Source organism: Falco naumanni, chromosome 4, assembly GCF_017639655.2.
Source record: "Falco naumanni isolate bFalNau1 chromosome 4, bFalNau1.pat, whole genome shotgun sequence".
Taxonomy (NCBI): Eukaryota; Metazoa; Chordata; class Aves; order Falconiformes; family Falconidae; genus Falco; species Falco naumanni.
Window position 1 is genome coordinate 50,754,522 of NC_054057.1, and position 19,613 is coordinate 50,774,134.

The following is a 19,613-nucleotide window of genomic DNA, read 5'->3' on the forward strand; positions in this document are numbered from 1 at the left end:
TTATTTACACATTTATTACCTTGAACAAAACGTCAATTAATGTACTTACAGTGGCATATTCTATTCTGCACCACAGATCTTCGAAAACACAAAGTGAATCTTTTTCAAAAGAAAGGCTGAAATATATCTGTTAAACTAAAACCTTAAAATCCCACCTTTTGCAATCCTGAAATCATGTAATTTTTCAATGATGCACAAATTTAACATTCAGTCTTATAAAACTTGTATTCGATGAAACTGCTGTGCAATTAGTTTAGTAGCAGTAAGCTGATTGCTTACATTGCAGTCTGCAGTTGGCTGAGGTGTAGGCAACTGTACTATGTATCTCCAGATGTGAGCTGTCTGGTCTCCAGATGCTGCACGGGGGGAAAAAAAAGAGGTAAAAAACCAGAGAAAAATGAAATAAAAGCATTTCCATGGGCAATAAAAACAAGCTTTAACATTACATTTGGCAATACTGTCTGAGTTGCACCTTTTTCTAACAGATACCATTATGACCTTTTTGGTAAGCAAGTCTCAACATCTACCATTACTGTCCTGACTTCAATACTGATATGAACATAACTCATGCAAAATATAAGTAGCTACCAAATTAATCATTCCTCCAGTGAAAACATCCACTTAAGTACTACACTTGCTGCTCTAATATGTAACATGTGAAGAAGGCATTTAATACATCAACAGGTGCCATCCTTCATTTGCTATTTATCAGAATACTGGGGGTCTTTTTCATTCAATGATTTCTTCCATCAAATGTTTTTAACATGGTTTTAATGAGAAACCCAAAAGAGCAAGTGCGAAGCTATTCTGCTTCTGCCTTAAGCAACTCAGCTTAACTAATACCATTTTACAACTCAGCAGGTATCATCTGATTTTAGACTGCATTTGTTTTGGAAATAGACTTATCTATTATTAACTAAAGAGAATCTACAGATTCTCCTTGTTAAGGACAGAAGAAGCATGCTCTAATACCTAGGGGTACAGTGCTGAGAGCTCTTGATTAAGAAGAACAGTTTGTCATGAGTATGCATCACTCTGGCACGTGCAATATACATGAAGGCACTAGGAAAAATATCTCATCTAATAGACCAAGTAAAAAAGCTATAACCTTTTATTATTTCTGGTGTCACTATTCTGAATCAAGGAGGCAGATTTTTTTGTTTTGTTTTAATCAGTTCTAAATCAATCAAGTGACACTGAAGAACAGGTCCCCTGAAAACTTCCAGTGGAAATAATTTGCAGAACCACCTTGCAGAAAAATTGTAGAACAAAAATCTAGCTATGGGCAGCTTTTGTTTGGTTGGTTTGGGTTTTTTAAGTCAGCTTATATAGCAACATGTTTATGGTACTGAAAAAATAGCTACAGTTAACATGAAAACAGGAGAATCCAAACAGCCAAACTTAAATCATTGTCAGCCTACATAGAAGGCATTCTACTCCTCACCTTCCTTTAAAGTGGTCACTGCAGATGCGGAAAGAAAAAGTGTTTTTATTTTTAACCTCAGTAATACTTATCCTTATTTTACAATGACTTAGCTAATAGCAGCAAATTGAATCCAGACCTCTAATCCCAAAGCTAGCGCCCTAACTGCTGGACCATATGAACCATAGTATTAGCCACAGTAGACAGTTTTCACACCTGAAGCTGCACGGATGGTATATTCTCAGTCCTGAAAACACCTTTACACCAACAGTCGTAATATTTTTCAGCTGTTTTTCCTGCACAGTCAGTATCTCAATATTCTCTTCCTTTACTTCTGGAAGTATGTATTTTAAAAGGGTTAAGATAGACTAGAATATAGACTATTTCAGTTGGAAGAGACCTGCAACAACCATCTAGTCCAACTGCCTGACCAGTTCAGGGCTGACCAAAAGTTAAAGGATGTTGTTAAGGGCATTGTCAAAAAACCTCAAACACTGACAAGCTCGGGGCATTGATCAGCTCTCAAGGAAGCCTGTTCCAGTGTTTGCCCACCCTCTCGGTAAAGAAACGCTTCCTAATGTCCAGCCTAAACCTCCCCTGGTGCAGCTTTGAACCATTCCCATGCATCCCATCACTGGATACCAGGGAGAAGAGCTCACTCAGCACCTCACTCCACTTCCCCTCCTCAAGAAGCTGTAGAGAGCAATGGGGCTGCCCCTCAGCCTTCTTCTCTCCAAACTAGACAAGCCCAAAGTCCTTGGCTGCTCCTCGTAGGCCACGCCTTACAGACCTTTCACCAGCTTTGTTGCCCTCCTCCAGATGCATTCAAGGACCTCCATGTCCTTCGTAAGCTGTGGGGCCCAGAACTGCACACAGTGCTCGAGGTGAGGACACACCAACACTGAACACCCCCAGATAATCCCCTCTTTTGACTCGATGGTTATGGTGTGTTTGATGCACCCAGGATGCAGTTTGCCCTCTTGGCTGCCGGGGCACACTGCTGACTCATGTTGAGCCTGTCATCAGCCAGCTCCCCCAGACCCCTTCCTGCAGTGCTGCTCTCCAGACGCTCCTCTCCCAGTTCACACTTGTGCCCAGCATTATTCTGTCCTAGGTGCAGAACCCATCATTTGGAATTAGAATCATAGAATTATTTAGGTTGGAAAAAAGACCTTCATGATCATCAAGTCCAACTGTTAACGCCACACTGCCAAATCCACCACTAAACCATGTCCCTAAGCACCACATCTACGCTGTCTTTTAAACAGGGACGGTGACTCAACCACCTCCCTGAGCAGTCTATTGCAATGCTTGACAACCCTTTCGGTGAAGAAATTTTTCCTAATATCCAATCTAAACCTCCTCTGGTCCAACTTGAGGCTGTTTCCTCTCGTCCAATGGCTTGTTACTTGGAAGAAGAGACCAATACCTGCCTCACTACAACCTCCTTTCAGGTAGTTGTAGATAGCGATAAGGTCTCCCCTCAGCCTTTTTTCCACCAGGCTGAACAACCTCACTTCCCGCAGCCACTTCTCTTAAGTCCTGTACTCTAGACCCTTCAACAGCTTTGTTGCGCTTCTTTGGGCAACTTATTAAAATTTATCTGATTAATCACAGCCCAATACTCCAATCTATCTAGATCCTTCTGAGGGATCATCTTGTCCCTCAAGAGTCAACAGCACCTCCCAGTTTGGTAGCATCAGCAAACTTGCTAATGGTGCATTTGACTCCTGCACCTAGATTACTGATAAACATACTGAATGGAATCGGCCCTAGAACTGAACCCTGAGGAGCACTGCTGGCTACCAGTTGCCAGCCAGATGTAGCCTCCTTCACTACAACCCCTTGAGCTCTGCCCTCCAGCCAGTCCCTCACCCAGCACACCATGAACCTGCTCATCCCACAGCTGGACAACTTGTCCAGAAGGATGCTGTGAAGGACAGTATTAAAAGCCTTACCAAAATCCAGAAAAACTACATCCACCATTTTCCCTTCATCCACTAGATGAGTGACTATCATAGAAGGGTATCAAATTAGTTAACAGGACTTCCCTTTTGTGAATCCGCGCTGACTGCGCCTGATGACTGCATTATTCTCTAAATGCCTTTCAGCAGTACCCAGTATAATCTCCATCATTTTTCCAGGAACTGAGGTTGCACTAACAAGTCTGTAGTCCCCTGCATCTTCCTTCACCCCCTTCTTGTAAATTGGAGTAACGCTGGCTGGCTTTCCGTCAGCAGGCACCTTCCCAGACTCCCAAGACCTTTGGTAGATGACTGAGAGGCGTCCTGCATAACATCCTTCAGTACTCTGGGATGAATCTCATCAGGCCACATGGATTTGTGAACATTCAGCTGATCTATGATTCCAAGTGTCTGTTTTCGAGCAGGTAAGCACAAATAACAATGGTATGACAAACAAATGTGAAGATCTAGTTCTGATTTGTTATGCCTTAAAATAATGCAGTCAACAGGGATATTGACAAAGCAGCAGGGAGAGGGACTACAACCAAAAAGGTGCTAGCAATGACACTTATTTTTCCATCATGATTAACATACTCAGCATATGAAAAAACTTTACATACCTGTAAGAGCCACTTGCTCAGTTGGATGAAACTTTATGGAATTTACTGTGTGAAACAAAGTAAAGTTTTAAGTGTACTAAAACCATTATTTCACAATGTTTTATCATTAAAAGCATTGAAAAATCAACAAGTCTTCGGTTTTAATCATTTTTTGTAGTATAGCAACCTCTTAAGTGACATAAGGCAAGATGGTATATTATTTGAGGAAACCTATGTAGTATCAAGGAAAGCATCCATAACTGATTATACAACAACATATTTTCTAGCAAGTTATTTCCTGAATCTAGTACAAGTGTTTCATGTTACAGAGGATAAACAAATCGCATTCAAATAATTGTAAGTTGACAGGAGATAATGCTCTGGACTTCCATAAAGAAATGAATATTTAAAATTCTCTAACACAGTCAAAAGTTCCTATATATGACCATCAACTTTCTGATTATTACTTAAGATTGCAAGAACAAATGCCTGAAAACCTAATGCAAATCCTACAAATTAGATTTCAGTCCTGTAATCATATGTACTCAAAACATGATTATTTTAAAATAGTCCTGCAAGACTCCTATCAGCCTACAAAGCTGCTCTTCATTCTGTATTTCACTGTATAAGATTCAAATACCTTTTATTACTAAGCACTTTCATTTGCAAAATCCTTAAGATTCTCTTCAACAGTTCTTCAAGAAAGAACTCAGAAATCATTTCCATCCATCATACAAGTAAAACAGATGCTTATGCTGTCAGGAAGGTGTGGTGTAATGAATCTGAAAAGATACTCCTCAAACTATTCACACTGAACACTAACTCAATCGTGCGCCAACTGCTGGCATGCAACATCTTTGCTCCATTTCAAATCAACTGTCAAATGTAAGTAAAGTTTTAGTAATGAAAAATACATTATTTTAAATAGAATTTATATAACCTTATGAATTACACTGTATATAATTTTGTATAAAAATATATAGGTTTTTTTAACTTAGTTTACACACAACTGTTTAAATACAGGTTACAGATATTATTTTCATGGTTATTCAAATAGCAATTTAAAAAATAAGTATCTATTAGCATGAAAATGCAAGTGACTGGAATTTTTACACGTAACTTTATAGAGCCTAAAGGTAACCTCTCCACACAGCAAGCAACCTGAGATATCTGAATGAATTAATAGCATTACCTGTTGTTTCTGTGCATCTATCTATTAGCATCTTTGTGCTGTGGGAGGCAGAAGTCATATAGCAGGAAAAAAAAGTAGAACTCACGGCTGAAGCAGTGGACCACTCTCTGGAGGACTTAATTTTATTTGTACCTTTGCCACAAAGTTCCTGTGATGTGCTAGCTGAGTTACTTAACTAAACGCACCAGGTCAATAACTGCATTCCTTGTTCCGTGGGTGCATGACTCTACACTGCAGGGTATGATCACTCAAACTGCTCAGCTCTCAACAGCAAGTGAAAGCTATGGAAAACCTCTCCACCCTCAGTCTATAAAATTCTATGTTGTAACCCATTATGAGATAGAAGGGGGCTACCGAGGTGCTTGTCAAACCGGACACCAAAAATTAACATCAAAAACACTCACTTACTGCATCTCTCCACCCAAGCAGGGGTTTAAAAACACTGCTTCTGAAACATTCATACCATGACAGAGGAAGACAAATACCTATATTGAATTAACTGTCTCCAAAACAAGACTTTAATACTCTGCAACAAATTCTATACGGGATCACGTGTTAAATAAACAAGTGCAAATAGATGTTCACCCAGCATCTGTATTTTGTATCCCAGATACAACACAGATCCTGCAAAACAGCTAATTTGATTATATAAGCTTCTCTTCTTCTGCATATGCATGAAACCTCAAGGAGTTCTGACATTTAACTTCTGAGTATCATAACTGCCTGTAAATCTCTTTATATGACTTGTTTATTCATTTAGCATTTACAGAACTGTTTTAATACGCCTCTCCAAGAAAGAATCACATTACAAAACATTCTCTGTATGAAGATTAGTGGAACTTCACAATTGACTTGTTAATGGTGTTGGCAAACCTGCAAGTGAAACCGCAATAAACATTTCTGTAGTTGCCCAAAACACGTTTCCCCCTCCCACACAGTTTCCAGTTTTCACAACATGCCCTTATCTTACCTGATCCAACATGCCCTACATACTTGACAAGGCACTTCCCTGTTTCTATGCTCCACAGCAAAGCAGTGTGATCTACAAAGATTAAAAAGTATCTGTAAATATTGTTACAAACGTATGCTTTTCACTTTTAACCTACTCAACAAACAAGTTGTCTTTGAATGTAGAAACAGATTTCACACACACAACAGACAAGATGCTCTTGACTACCACCCTATATATAAAATATAAAAAAGCTTCCTGTCATTACAACTTAATACACATCTCCCCCAAAAAGTAAAGGTGCTGTCCTAATCTGATTAATTTGCAGTGTACTGAAAGGCAAATTCTACTTCTGATATTTTTCTGACTTGGTTATACACTTGCGTATAATGCTTCAATTGGGTATCATGAGATTCAGAAAGAACACAGAAAGCATTTAGTGGTGAAAAAGAGTCAGGCAGTCACTACCAACAGGAGTTCTACGCACAAACTATTTCCTTCCTGCATGTAAGTCCCAAATACACGTAGATCACTGCAGAATACAATGAAAACTTACTTATAAAAGGAAATCGCTCCAAATCCCACTCCTTTACCCTGCCACACCCCAAAATAAATAATTAATTAAGTATCTGTAAGTGGGGAGAAATTTAATGCTGAATTGGAGAATGGCTGTTTCCACGTTCCAGGACAAAGACAAGACATCCCACACAAAGATAAAACGTGCCCCTCAGTGGGCACAAAAATTATGATAGTTCAGTTTATGAAGCAGAGGTTTCTGGTCCATATTTATGTCCAGTAAGTGTCTTCAGATTATGTTCCAGCTTCAAAAGACTGTCACTTCAAACTGACCAATTTTGACTGGCTACGGTTTATTTCCCTAATAATTTTTTTTATTATTATTATTTAATAATAAAGAAGCCTCTAGACTGATTTTTGGATCATAACAGATTTAGTGACGTATTCACTAGTACTTGTTCCCTCTCAAGCGGGAAGGAAGGAATCTAGTAAGTTAACACAAACCGAAGATTAAGATTTTTAGCTGCCCCTATACTCCTAGGCAAAAGCCAGACGAATGTAATACAAGAATATGCGAACCATGATTAAGTCTAGAGCTTATATGAAACAAAGGCTAAACAATACTATGATAGAAAGTCTGCAGGGATCTCTGTATAGCACACAGCTGTATAGCATCCTGAGAGAGAGACTTCTCCAAGCAAGCAGTTGCCCAGCCCACCCACTTAAACCATCCAAAAGGTGACTAAGGAGAGCATGACCTGCACAGAAGTTAACTGGCACATATTTTACAAAGGTCAATAAGGATACCTGAAACTTCTAGAAGTTAAATGCATTTCAAGGGAACTCCAATTTAAGAATTTTTCAGCTCCTGAACAGCTTTAAATTGGCTTTTTCAGTGTGTAGCTAACTATTCAAGTATGGGTTTTATCTAGATTTGCTATAGCTTAAGGACTAAGATTCAAGCAACACAAAACTGCAAAACTTTACCAGCAGATGCAGTTCCCAACACCACTGGTTGAGTTTTCGCGACACTGACATCCCAAATACCATCCCTGTGGCCAACATATTCCTTTACCAGTTGACAGATTGCCCTTGATGTTGTAGTTTTAAAACTGGATACAATCTGAAATAGCAGAGACACCAACATATTTTTTTTCACATTGACCCAAGATTAAGTAATTACCTCACAAATACAAATAGATACTAACTTTTTTCATAATGATTCTCAGTGTTCTGACAGTTCACTACTGTGAAAAATTTGACATGTGATGGTAGGAAAGTGAGTTTGGATGCAAACATACCTCTTAATTTCTTCTTTTTTTTCTTTATTAATAACACCCCCCTTCTTACAGAAACTAGGTAAACTATTTTGTACTACAGTAACACAATCTCACTGGAGTAATGAGTTGTACAAATGCAGTGTGCACTTCCTGTTCAGTTTGGGTAAAGGATTATAATAATAAAAAAAAAAAAAAGACAAAAAACTCAGAACAAAACCAAAAGATAACATGCTCAAAACTTTCCTTGCCTATTCCTAAACAGGTACATCTGATAACTTAAAGACAGTCCATGCTATCCAGTGTGTCTTTGAAAAAAAAACCATATTACATAATTATTGTAAATCCAGAAACATTCTCATTTTAAAGACTCACTACTGTTTTTCTTCAAAACCGCACAAAGCTAATCAAATCAAACATTAACCTGAGAGCATATGCCAGTTGTGTAATAAAGCTTAAAAAAAAAAAGCGTCAAGCTCATCTAAACATTTGATAAGCACATTCCCTGAAAGTCAGTGCTATTAGAGGAAAACAAAGAAGACTCACTGAATCCAAATTAGTACACATGTAAGGAATACCAAATGAAAGGAAGAAAAAGTCTAGCAAAAATAGTAAAACTACAAGGCAGTCAGTATAGTCCAGGAAGGCTGAAAACACTCAGTATCTACAGAAAGACACCAAATTGCAGAAACTACATTTTCAGATAAAGGGGAGTACAATAATTAAAAAAGGAAAAAAGTAAGTTTGTCTTGCTGGAACACTTCCAGAGACAACTGAAACCAAGAGTGGCAAAAGATTACTTCAAAAAGCAAAACGACTGTTAAAAATACTTTATTTTTACCCCACAAGTCTTGAGGCTCAGAGAACAGTTATCTGAAAAGCTTTCCAAAGCTGAAACAAAAAGATTACTTCAATTTACCAGTGTTTTCCTCCACATGCATTTATGGGCAGGTATCTCTCTGACTAGTTAAGTCAAAACCTTTAAATCCTTCAACACAAATCACATTAAGACTTATCTACAGCTTAGTAAAACTTAGCAAATTAATTAAGTGTTCATTTCAGATACCATAAACTAAGGTTAAAATCCTATCAAGTTTTGTTATCAAAAAAGAAGGTCTTAAGCACATCCTTAAAGCAAATTACTTCCAAAAACATTTTTAAAAGTTAAAGAATATCTGCAAGAGCATTCCAAATCCTAAGCATGTCACCTTTCCAATGATGAATGATAATGCCCTATTTGAATTCCAAATTAACAGCTAATACACATTCAGTTTCACAGCAGAAGGAGAAACAATCATTAAGGGTGCAATGAAAAGGAAATGTGTTAATGGTAAAGATTATTAGTACAACCGTACTGCAGAGTTTCATAAACTCGGAATACAATCCTACAGGTGCAACGTCCACATTGAATATAGTCCTTAAACTAAACGGAGTCAAGTATGAGAAGTGGAACAGTAGAATTAAGCAAGCAGTTAAGGACTAATATAGTGCTCAGCTCAAATGCCAAACCTTAAGTTTTTCAACTCTCAACTCCACGCTCAAACTACGCTTGTGTTCTGTCTTTCTAATGTTGAGTCAAACACTCATGCAAAGGTTTTCTGGGAGAAACTATCTCTTACTCATAAACAAGCACAGATTTTCCAAAACTGCTGGATAGTGGTTTCATTGATCATTTAATGGCAAGACTGTAAAACTCCTTTTCGAGTATCAGCAGTCTCCATGGAATCACAGAATCATTTAGGGTGGAAAAGACCTTTAAGATCACTGAGTCCAACTGTTAACCTCACACTGCCAAATCCACCACTAAACCATATCCCTAAGCACTGCACCCACACCGTCTTTCAAATACCTCCAGGGATGGTGACTCAACCACTTCCCTGGGCAGCCTGTTGCAATGCTTGACAACCCTTTGGGTGAAGAAATTTTTCCTAATATCCAGTATAAACCTCCTCTGGTCCAACTTGAGGCTGTTTCTTCTTGTCCAATGGTTTGTACTCGGGAGACCAACACTTGCCTCGCTACAAACACCTTTCAGGCGGCTGTAGAGCTGAACAGGCTAAACAACCCCACTTCCTTCGGCCACTCCTCTTAGGAGTGCTCCAGACCCTTCACCAGCTTCACTGCCCTTTGCTGGACATGGTCCAGCACCTCAATGTCTTTCTTGTACTGAAAGGCCCATGGAAGATAAGAGCTCAAGAACACTAACACTGGATATCCGAATAGATATTTAATGTACACTTTTTCTGTACTTTTTTTTTTCCCCATCTTTCTTTTTTGCTGCCCTCACTTCACATACCAGTAACTGGATAAACCAGATAGTGCCTCGATTAATTCCTGGTCCCTTAACCATACATAACAATTTTCCATGATGGGAAATTAAATACTTAAATAACATGCAACTTGTTAAAGAGAAGCCTCTGTACTGCAGAAATTTTTTGAAGTAACTGCAGAAGATTTCAGATTATCATATACAAACACAAGTAAATGGGCAATTGTATCTTGACTGTTTCACCTTTGTCTTCTTTTTATATCCATACAGTTTCATGTACGTCCTTCTATATAGAGATTTGTTAATAAGGAAACAATTGTTTACCATGTAAGCAATTGAAAACTCAATATAAATTGAAACAACTGCATGGCAAACAAATTGAAACACCCTGTAAAAATGCCTCTTAAGCAGACAGGACACATTAGAAATAAGAATGAGAACTTGGTCAACTCAGGACCAGTCCAGCAACGTGACACTGTGACTGCTGAATGGAATTTCCTGTGCAGCAACATTAAGCAGTGAGGTCAAAACCTACATATTTCAAAAAGTTTTATTCCTTTCAACTGCTGGGTGAAGAAATACCTTCCTTTAAGAGTCCTTTTCCTGATCCAAAAGAATCAGAGGTCCTGGAAGTTAGTTTGTGATGGAGAAAGTCGTATCATTTCTGTTTATTTTAGGACTCTGCATAAACTCCTAATGTTTTCCTGATGTCTTAACAACTGTCACAGCCAGGGATTGTTAACATCAGCAATACCACCTTGTTAATATCAAAACACAAATTTCACACAGCGATTCCTGCATCTACAAACAACTGCGGTTAAATTACAGGATCTTGTCCATTAACATACACAAAAAAATATTTTTAAGAGTGCCTAGCACTAAATCTACTCTATCTTTTCAGGATTTGGGCACTGGTAGATACCCTCTGCTGCTGAAAGCATCCTTTTCTGCTATGAGTTTTGTCAGCTTAATATTCAGACTTTCAACACAGCTAAGGGATGAAAAGTATCCCCATATCGGTATTTTCTATGAAAGATTTGAATTAAGTATGTTTACCTCAGCATTTTCCCAAGAAAATTAAAAGATTGCTTTAGCCTTAGCATATTTTACCAATACTAAAGCAGTTAAGGATCAGCCTTCACATTAGAACATGCAAATATTGAAAGCTCTTTTCAGAACAAACCTAATCTCTTCAGAGGTTGACAATCAGAAAAATATAATCATTTGCAATTACACAAAACAACTGGTTTGTAAAAAGTTTCTTCTAAATTCCCACAGGGGAAAAGGAGGAAAAAAACCCAATTTTTTGGTTTGCCAATAAAAATGCCAATAAAAAAATTAGGCATACAGTAACAGTATAAAGAATGGGCTGAAAAGAAAATTGTGATCACTACCCCACTATATTTAAAACAGAACCCATTTTTGGTGAACAACATTGTTCATTCAGTGCTCACAAAAAAACACAGACTTAAGAATTTCAGAGTTGTTGAACTCATAAGACTCTTCAAATGTTATTTTCCCTGACAGGGTATTAGGGAACTCTAACTGTATCCAGTCAAGATACAGAAAGAAAGATCATAATTTGTCAGAAACTTAGTTACAGCCTTCCCTGAGTTTTAGCTATAGTCTCCGTGGGTCAAGAGACAAATGGTTACAGCTTCAACTCTTCTGTGTAGGAAGAAAGATGCTGCCAAAATAAAGCCACTCCTATGAAGTGCAGAAAGGTTTCCATGAACACACTGCACAGAGATGCTCTCAGCTTTGTCATTTCCCTCAGTTCTCCTCTCTACCTCCTATTAAATTCAATTCAAAGTCATGGAAAGAAACATGTCAGCACATTCAAACATCTCTTGGTTATCAATTGGTATAATAGGTATGTACAATGTTTATGATAAGGTGTTAAATTCTTCATGTTCCACTACTCATGACTACTTCGCTGTGCATGCGTATCAGAACACCAGGAAGCAAAGCAGTTACCCAGGAGTCTCCACCCCATACTTCCCAGCTTCCCACGCTGAAGTTGCAAGGTCCACCTGCCTTGCCCAAGAGGGAAAATGAGCACTATGTTGCAAGCAAGTGAAAGATGACAAGCATGTAACACCAGCCTTAAAAAAAAACAAACAACAAAAGCCCCACCACTAAACTAGAGAAAGTACTAACTCACAGCTACACAGTAGGTGTGCTAATACTATATTGTCCCTACTAATAGCATGTTGCCCCTATTTAAAAGTGACCTCATCAAAAAATTTGTGCATCATTAACTCTTAAGAAAAAAAGGCACCTCTATGCATCAGATTGGTAAGCATAAAAAAGAAAGTCTGAGAAACAATAAAATAAAAATACTGAATAAAACATAGTAACTTAGATCTATTTCACCATCCTATTCTTTTATTCTCAGACCTTCAGACTACTTAACAGATGGTACTTCCAAGACACCTACAGTCATTCCATAACCACGCATTAGCCTGCAATACAGGTCACCACAGAGCTTCTTATATAGTTGGTTCACGTACAAGATCCCACTGTGGTTCCCTCACATCTCATTTACGCTTAATAATGTATCATGAAATGACCCTGAGGTAGGACAAAAAGAGAAGTAGGTAAACTCTCCATGAAAATTGTAAAAGGGGAGAGAAAAAGGAAAATAAAAATATCAGACAGATGCAGATATGCAAAATGTAAAACATGAGAAAGGTTAACTGTGCTGAGAGACCAAGCAAAAAAAGATCACTAGCTACTAATTTGCAAGGCTTGCAATGTAAAGGAAGGAAACCATTCTAGTCTCATAGCTAAAAAAAAAGTAATAAAAAAGCCAAAAAACCTAACCTATATTAGTACACTTACAGATGCCTACTGAAATTCCCATTTCAACTGCAATACCCAAATCTTTATTCAGAAATTCACTACCTACCAAGTTCTCTATTTCCCTCATGAAATTGCATTTTTTTTTCAGTTCTATTTACAAAAGAGTAATCCCACATACACATGCGTGCGCACTCTCTCCCCTCCAACATTCATCCTTTAAAAAAGGGGAGCAATAATTGTATAAATGTCATATAGCATGGCTGAAGTAGTGGGTAATTGATGCATCAAAGACAACCATACCATTCCTCAAGAGGCAGATTTACTTAAAGAACAGCACTACTCTGCTTAAAGAAACCAAAATTTACAACTTAAAGACAGTCATGTTAGTCTCATGAGTACACATTGATGAGTAAAGGTTTAATTTGTCTCATACCTTGCTAGTTGAGGCCTTGTAAGTTGTCTTTAATTTCTGAGAAAGCTGACTGGTACTATGACTGGCTGTTGAGACAAACAAATTCAAAGGAAGATATTTCAAATACAGCATTACCTGGTTTGTATAAGTAACTGCTATTAATTCCCTTGATTAAGATTCTAAGTTTTGGCCAGCAAAGTACAAAAATGTGAATTCAAAACCACTAATTTAAGATTCTTTGTTGCTCTCTTACCTTTTGTTTTCAGCTGTCCTTTGCTCAGTTCGGCTCCATCAATTGTCTGTCCTTCAGCTGCTAAACGCTCATTCAGTGTATCAATCTCTCTACGTACTAACAAAACCAAAAATTATCACTAATACAAAAAATTGAGTATCTTTAACAACATCATTAACATACCATTTAAGAATTATTATGGTAAATAATCTATTTTATGCTTAGGACAGGAGAAGAGATCAATTGTGATTTTATAAAAGCAGGTCTCACCAAGACAAACCAAGAGTCATGCTGGATTTTCCAGAGATCAACCTTGACCCAGATTCCAAGGAAAAGTATTGGTGGCTTCTTACTACTTTTACATGAATAAATGTGGCTAAGAATTAACAAACCCACTTCTGTGAAATACATGGCACCCCTGTATTGAATTAAATCTAACAGAAGACAGAAAACTTGCAGCATCAGAAAGATTTCAGCCACAGATTTAGTATGTAGTATCTTCTCAACAAAGATTTTATTAATCACAAAATAGTACTCTCCTCTGAATGCCTGTCCACTCTCAAGAGTTTCAGTAAGAAGGGCAGTGCAGCAAATGTATTTATATTTTTTATACTTTGAAATACATTTAAAAACATAGAATGACATATACATTTCACATTTAGCTGTTTTAGAAACACATTAAATAAGATCAAAATATTTTCATTGCACATCAGACGAAGCATGTATTTATAACAAGAACATGCTTTTCTGTCAATTAATTGTAACTCTCACCAGTGCCATTATCAACCCAGGACAGAGTGATGGCATAGCTAGAACAAATCGGGTCCTCGCCAATGATTTCCAGTGGCTGGGCTGGGTTAAGGTTGCTCAAATTCATTCTATAAAGCACATTTTCAGTGGTTTATAGTTTTTTCTCAAAATCGGGGCTGATACTTTAAGTCCAGGCCTGTCTCTCCACAGATTCTTAGGACTTCCTTTAGAACTCCCAGGCTTTGAAATGTGGGAGAATGTGATACATGAGGAGTATGATTCTTGCCATTTCTGAGAATTTCACATAAGTCTCAGTTCTCAGCACCAGAAGAGTCAGTTTACACTTCCACACCACACCCAAGTGCTTGAAATGAGCAAAGCAAGATTCTCTTTCCTGTCTTCCCAGTCACATAAACATAAACTTTGATAAAGCACAGACAATATGAAAGAGAAATAAACAAAGAGACAGGCTTGTAGTAACAGATAACTGAAACAAACAAACCAGGCAGATACAAGATTGCCTGAAAGGATTAAGACTGAAGCCTAGAAAGAGTAAGAAAAAGAAGAAACTGAAATTAAGTTGTAATATGGGAAAGGGAGCATATGAAATGCCAGAGAGGAAAAAACTGAGATTCTCTACATATAGTAACTGCAACACTAGTGTAGGAATTAGAGCAAGAACAAGAAATAACAGATCAAGCATCAGAAATGAAAAATTTAGAAACTGTCTAGGGTGTGGAAAGAGATCACAAAGGCCAGGAGTGAACTAGAACTTTGAAATGAAGAAAGAAGATGAGGAAGGCAGAGAAATGGAACGGAAGGAAAATAATCAGACTCTGGAGGGTACAGATTCACCACTTGTTTTCTGACAATTTTTGAATGCTGGAGAGGGAAAACCCTATTTTTTTTGCTACCATCCAAGTTCTCACCAGGAGGCTGTGAACTCAGTTGTGCAAACTGTCACTAGAAAAATGTGTAGTGTTGATGATAGTCTTTAACCAACACAATCTCAATTTTTAAAAGAATAAAAAACCAGCACATTTTCAAAAAGCACACAAGAACTTTTTTAACATGAGTGTTTGGTTTAACTGTGGGAACAGATTAGGTGTGGAAAAAAATTTGACTTGGAGCCAAATCAGACAGACTCCACAATTCAGAAGCCAAGCCACACAAAGCTTCCAAAATCCAGCAAGGAAAATTGAGCAGAGGTTATACTGTATGACTGTCTGTGTTACTTACTTTGGATCTTCTCATATCACCTTGGATCACAAAAATTAAAATACGACTGCCCTGTCATTAAACAAACAACATTTTTTGCAGATAACACCTGCAATTTTTATCTGAGTGCTCACCTTCAAAATTCATGAACAGTTTCAGGTGCTAGTTATGCAACGTACTAAGTAGCAGTACCACCTTTCAAAGACACTTTTCCAATTTTATTTACTGATATTACATCATTAAAATTAAGCCTGTAAATATACAACAAAGCCACAAACTTCAATGACTGAAAGGAGTTACTCCCAGATTAGCATGGTATGTACAGAGCCTACAATGAATGACAAGGAGACAGCCACTTCAGTTTCTTGGCCTATGAGCCAAGGAGGGTGACGCACATCAGTTCGCACTACTTGTGGCAAAGAGCTAAGAAAGTGATTTTTACAAAAAGGTACAAACTCCATCTTTGACAACAAGTTCAAAACAATTCTTAAATTCCTCAGAGAAAAGCTATGTTAATTACACTACAGTATCCAAGGAAAGCACCTCAGTTACCACTGCTACATCCTAAATAAAAAAAAAAATCATAAATTGCTGGAAAAAATAGATACTCACATTCTAAATTTTCAATATACAGGTTTTCAAACTCCCGTTCAATTTGTCCAAAAAGTTCAAGGAGTGTATTCCGGACAGATGATGGTAATTTAGAATCCTAGGAGGCAAAATATTGGGGTTTATATTTTTCTTTACATATATTTTATGCAGTTACTCTTCAATCTTAAACCGATTTTAACAGTTCTCTCCATCTCCCAGCAACAAGGGAAATTAAAACTACTACTGGTGTAGAACACAAAATTTAAAGCTCTGTGCACCACACAGTTACTCATTTTACATACTCCTCTTTCAAGGGACAGAATTCAAATCACCTGGGGGGTGTCTTCATTAGAGAAAAATTATAAAACCAAGATACATGTACAACTTGTTAAAAAAAAAAGTGGAAAAAATTTACAATATAATGTCAAGGTGCTTCCAGTTCAAGGAAGAAAGAATACCTTTGGTTGACAAAGTAATTCAGAAGTTGACTGCATTAGGATAGGAAGTTGTCATCACAAAGCACTTTATTACCAAAGCTTGAGACAAGTTTGAAAGGATAGTTTATTTTTAACATTTACCTACTTTTGTCACTAACCACAACTAACTGTGAAGGAAACAAACTACAATTTCTAATCCTCCCCTCCCCAGGAAGTGATTAATCAAGCATCTCATCTTCACAGAAAGTATCACAGAAAGTATTTTGAAGCAAATTCACAGAAGGGGACTGATTATTTCCTTCACCATAATCAACATAGCAATTCTGAGGCACAAAACCAAGTATGTAATAAAACCACTAACACAGGATTTATATGATCTGAGCTCAATACACAGCTTGACCAAGTTTCTGTTGGCAAGTTACTTAAGTTTTATTCATCTGCCTATAAAACGGAGATCAGCACCATATTGTCCCAGAACAAATGCATACCATATCCAAAACAAGTAAGTACTGATTTCTGTTGGGAGTCAAGGTTCTCACTGTATCAACGATTCTGTTATCAGACACTGTTGAGCAGACAGCGAGTAAAGCAGAAAACAACTGACTGCAGTATTGAGAACCTAGTACTAACAAACATCTTTAAATTTAAAGCATAGCATGCTACTAAAAAATGGCAAATCAGAATGGAGAAAATATCATCACTATTCTAATAACTATAATCAATTAATCCACTACAAGTATGGATCAAAAGATGATCCATCCTTGCTCACTACACAAATAAATTCTACTAAACCTGTTCCACTCTTCAGTTGTTGTTGGACCACAATACGTAGGCTGGCTTACTGCACTTACTTATCTAGGTAGCCAGCTAAAAATGTATTTTAAAAGAAGTTTCCACTTAACTGAGCCTTACCCTAACAATGAAAAAGCTCAACTACTCCTTTGTAGCATATCTAACCCATCATCTCAGAAATCAGGAAGACAACATCTTATTATTGGAAAAACCTGTAAATAATGCAGCTGTATTAAAAACCCGAGAAATGCCTATGTAAGGAAACAAGTTACCAAATTTCCAAATGAAATTAATATGGTATCTTGTATATCGTATCATCAATATGTCAATGTTTACCTATCCAATATACAAGGAATCTGCCCATCAGCAACATCTACTTTTTTAAACAAAGCAAAAATATGTAATTTCAAAATCTTAACATCATCAGCTATGAGCAAAAAAAGAAAATGAGTGAGATTCTGCCACAGCACAAACCACTATTTCAGGTCTAGAAGTACCGAAGAAGCATTATTGGAATAGAAGTACAAATGTTATCACAGGACACCACCCAATTTTGAGTGAGCTTCATTATTCAATGCAAGTTTAAGGATGAATATAGCTAGTTTTGTTCTTCAGTGCTCCTGTACACCCAAATCAAAAGAAATCCGTTCCATTCCCACAGTGACTGGATCAGGAGGAATCATGCGCACACTCGCCATGCGAGGGCAGCACGCGCCTTCCACCAAGCCAGCATCTAAACACCAGAATTTAGTATCGCTCACATTTCAGTTCATACAGTCATGATTATTTCTTCAGAAACAATTAGAAAAGCCTATCATGATCCTGATTTTATAAGTTCTTTCTGAACATCAGTTTTAAAGCAAAAAGCAAGACAAACCACTAACAGCCATGACAGAGCACATCTGCTTTGTGCATAATTCAGTTTTAGACCAGTTTCACAGCTACTTTAAGCTGTGGCACTGTGCTGAAACAGGCACTGTGCTCAAAGAAGTGGCACTATGCTGCTTATGCCCCCCACGATATTCCTTCCTGCATCTTCATCTGCCTCTTCCTTGAGACAATACTTTTGTTCATGCATTCAGTGTCAACCAGAATGTGAAACAGATCCTGACTAAAACCAACTTGAAACAAAATTGATTAAACAAGAATACTATACAAATGAAACAGTAAGAGAAACACTAAAGTTGGAAGAATTATTTCTGCTTCAATTACCCAATAATCCCATACAGCAAGGTTATGAAAGAAACTAAGTTGTTCTACAATTTTTGAAATAGAAAAGGAGAGGTAGGAAAGGTTTTCAATGCACTTCTCAGAGCCTGAAAGCGTAAGCAGATCTAAACCCATCCTCAAGTAACCAGCATAGTAAAACACATCCACTTTACCATCTTTAAAGTTGGCATTATTTAAATTAGCTTATTAAAATACCATGCAATAATGTTATCTGTTTATCTGCAAAAGTACCTATGTAGATCTCATGCGGTTCAAAGCTACACTGTGAAAGGGCATTAACACTCTCGTTAGAATCCGCCACTGGCTGTTCAAGGTTAAAAGTCAACAAAATTAAGTGAGATGATACATAACACACTTAAAATATGTAAATGTTTTAAATAGTACAGCATAATACACCTACAGAGTTTGATAGAAGTACTAAAACAGCTTAAAATTTTGATTTACTAGACAGAAGTGACAGCACGGCTTGACCTCTCAGCTGCCCTTCACTCTTTCCCTGAAGTAAGGCTGAAATAGTCCAAATACATGAACAGTTTTCCATCCAAGTACTTACATTCTCCAACTCCTACAAGACTAGAAGCAACAGCTTGGGCTCTGTTAGTTCCCAGAAAACTAACAGTGTAATTTATGAATAATAGATTCAATTAAAAAAAAAAAAAGTCACAAAACAGAGAAAAGACAAGGTTTTCCCTTCAGAGCATCTGCAGAGTCCATAAAGGGAGGTTTCTCGTAGCCAAACATTGTTAGCATTTCAAACCACTTCTCTGATAAAAATAAAGTTTTTTGCATCATCTTTGCCAGGCCTGCATTAACATTGCACACTCAATTTGACAATAAATAGTTTTCAAACTGATATTTGCTTATCTATGGCAGAACTACTTCAAATACTTCCTACAGGAACCTTACCTACAGTTAATGTCAATATTATGTGGAACACTCCCAAGTGGCTCCAGACTG

The 19,613-nt window shown here is 37.4% G+C and overlaps 1 protein-coding gene across 2 annotated transcripts in view; it reads right to left on the reverse strand.

The window, feature by feature from the left end:
- Window positions 1–19,613, reverse strand: part of WDR37 (WD repeat domain 37) — a 45,804-nt gene that overhangs the window by 15,906 nt on the left and 10,285 nt on the right. For both annotated transcript variants that reach the window (XM_040590841.1, XM_040590840.1), the window contains 7 exons: window positions 16,219–16,315; window positions 13,660–13,755; window positions 13,428–13,492; window positions 7,631–7,766; window positions 6,149–6,220; window positions 4,008–4,052; window positions 280–356 (listed from right to left, as the gene is read on the reverse strand). In XM_040590841.1, coding sequence (XP_040446775.1) covers window positions 280–356; window positions 4,008–4,052; window positions 6,149–6,220; window positions 7,631–7,766; window positions 13,428–13,492; window positions 13,660–13,755; window positions 16,219–16,315 — 588 coding nt within the window. The remainder of the gene's footprint in view (window positions 1–279; window positions 357–4,007; window positions 4,053–6,148; window positions 6,221–7,630; window positions 7,767–13,427; window positions 13,493–13,659; window positions 13,756–16,218; window positions 16,316–19,613) is intronic.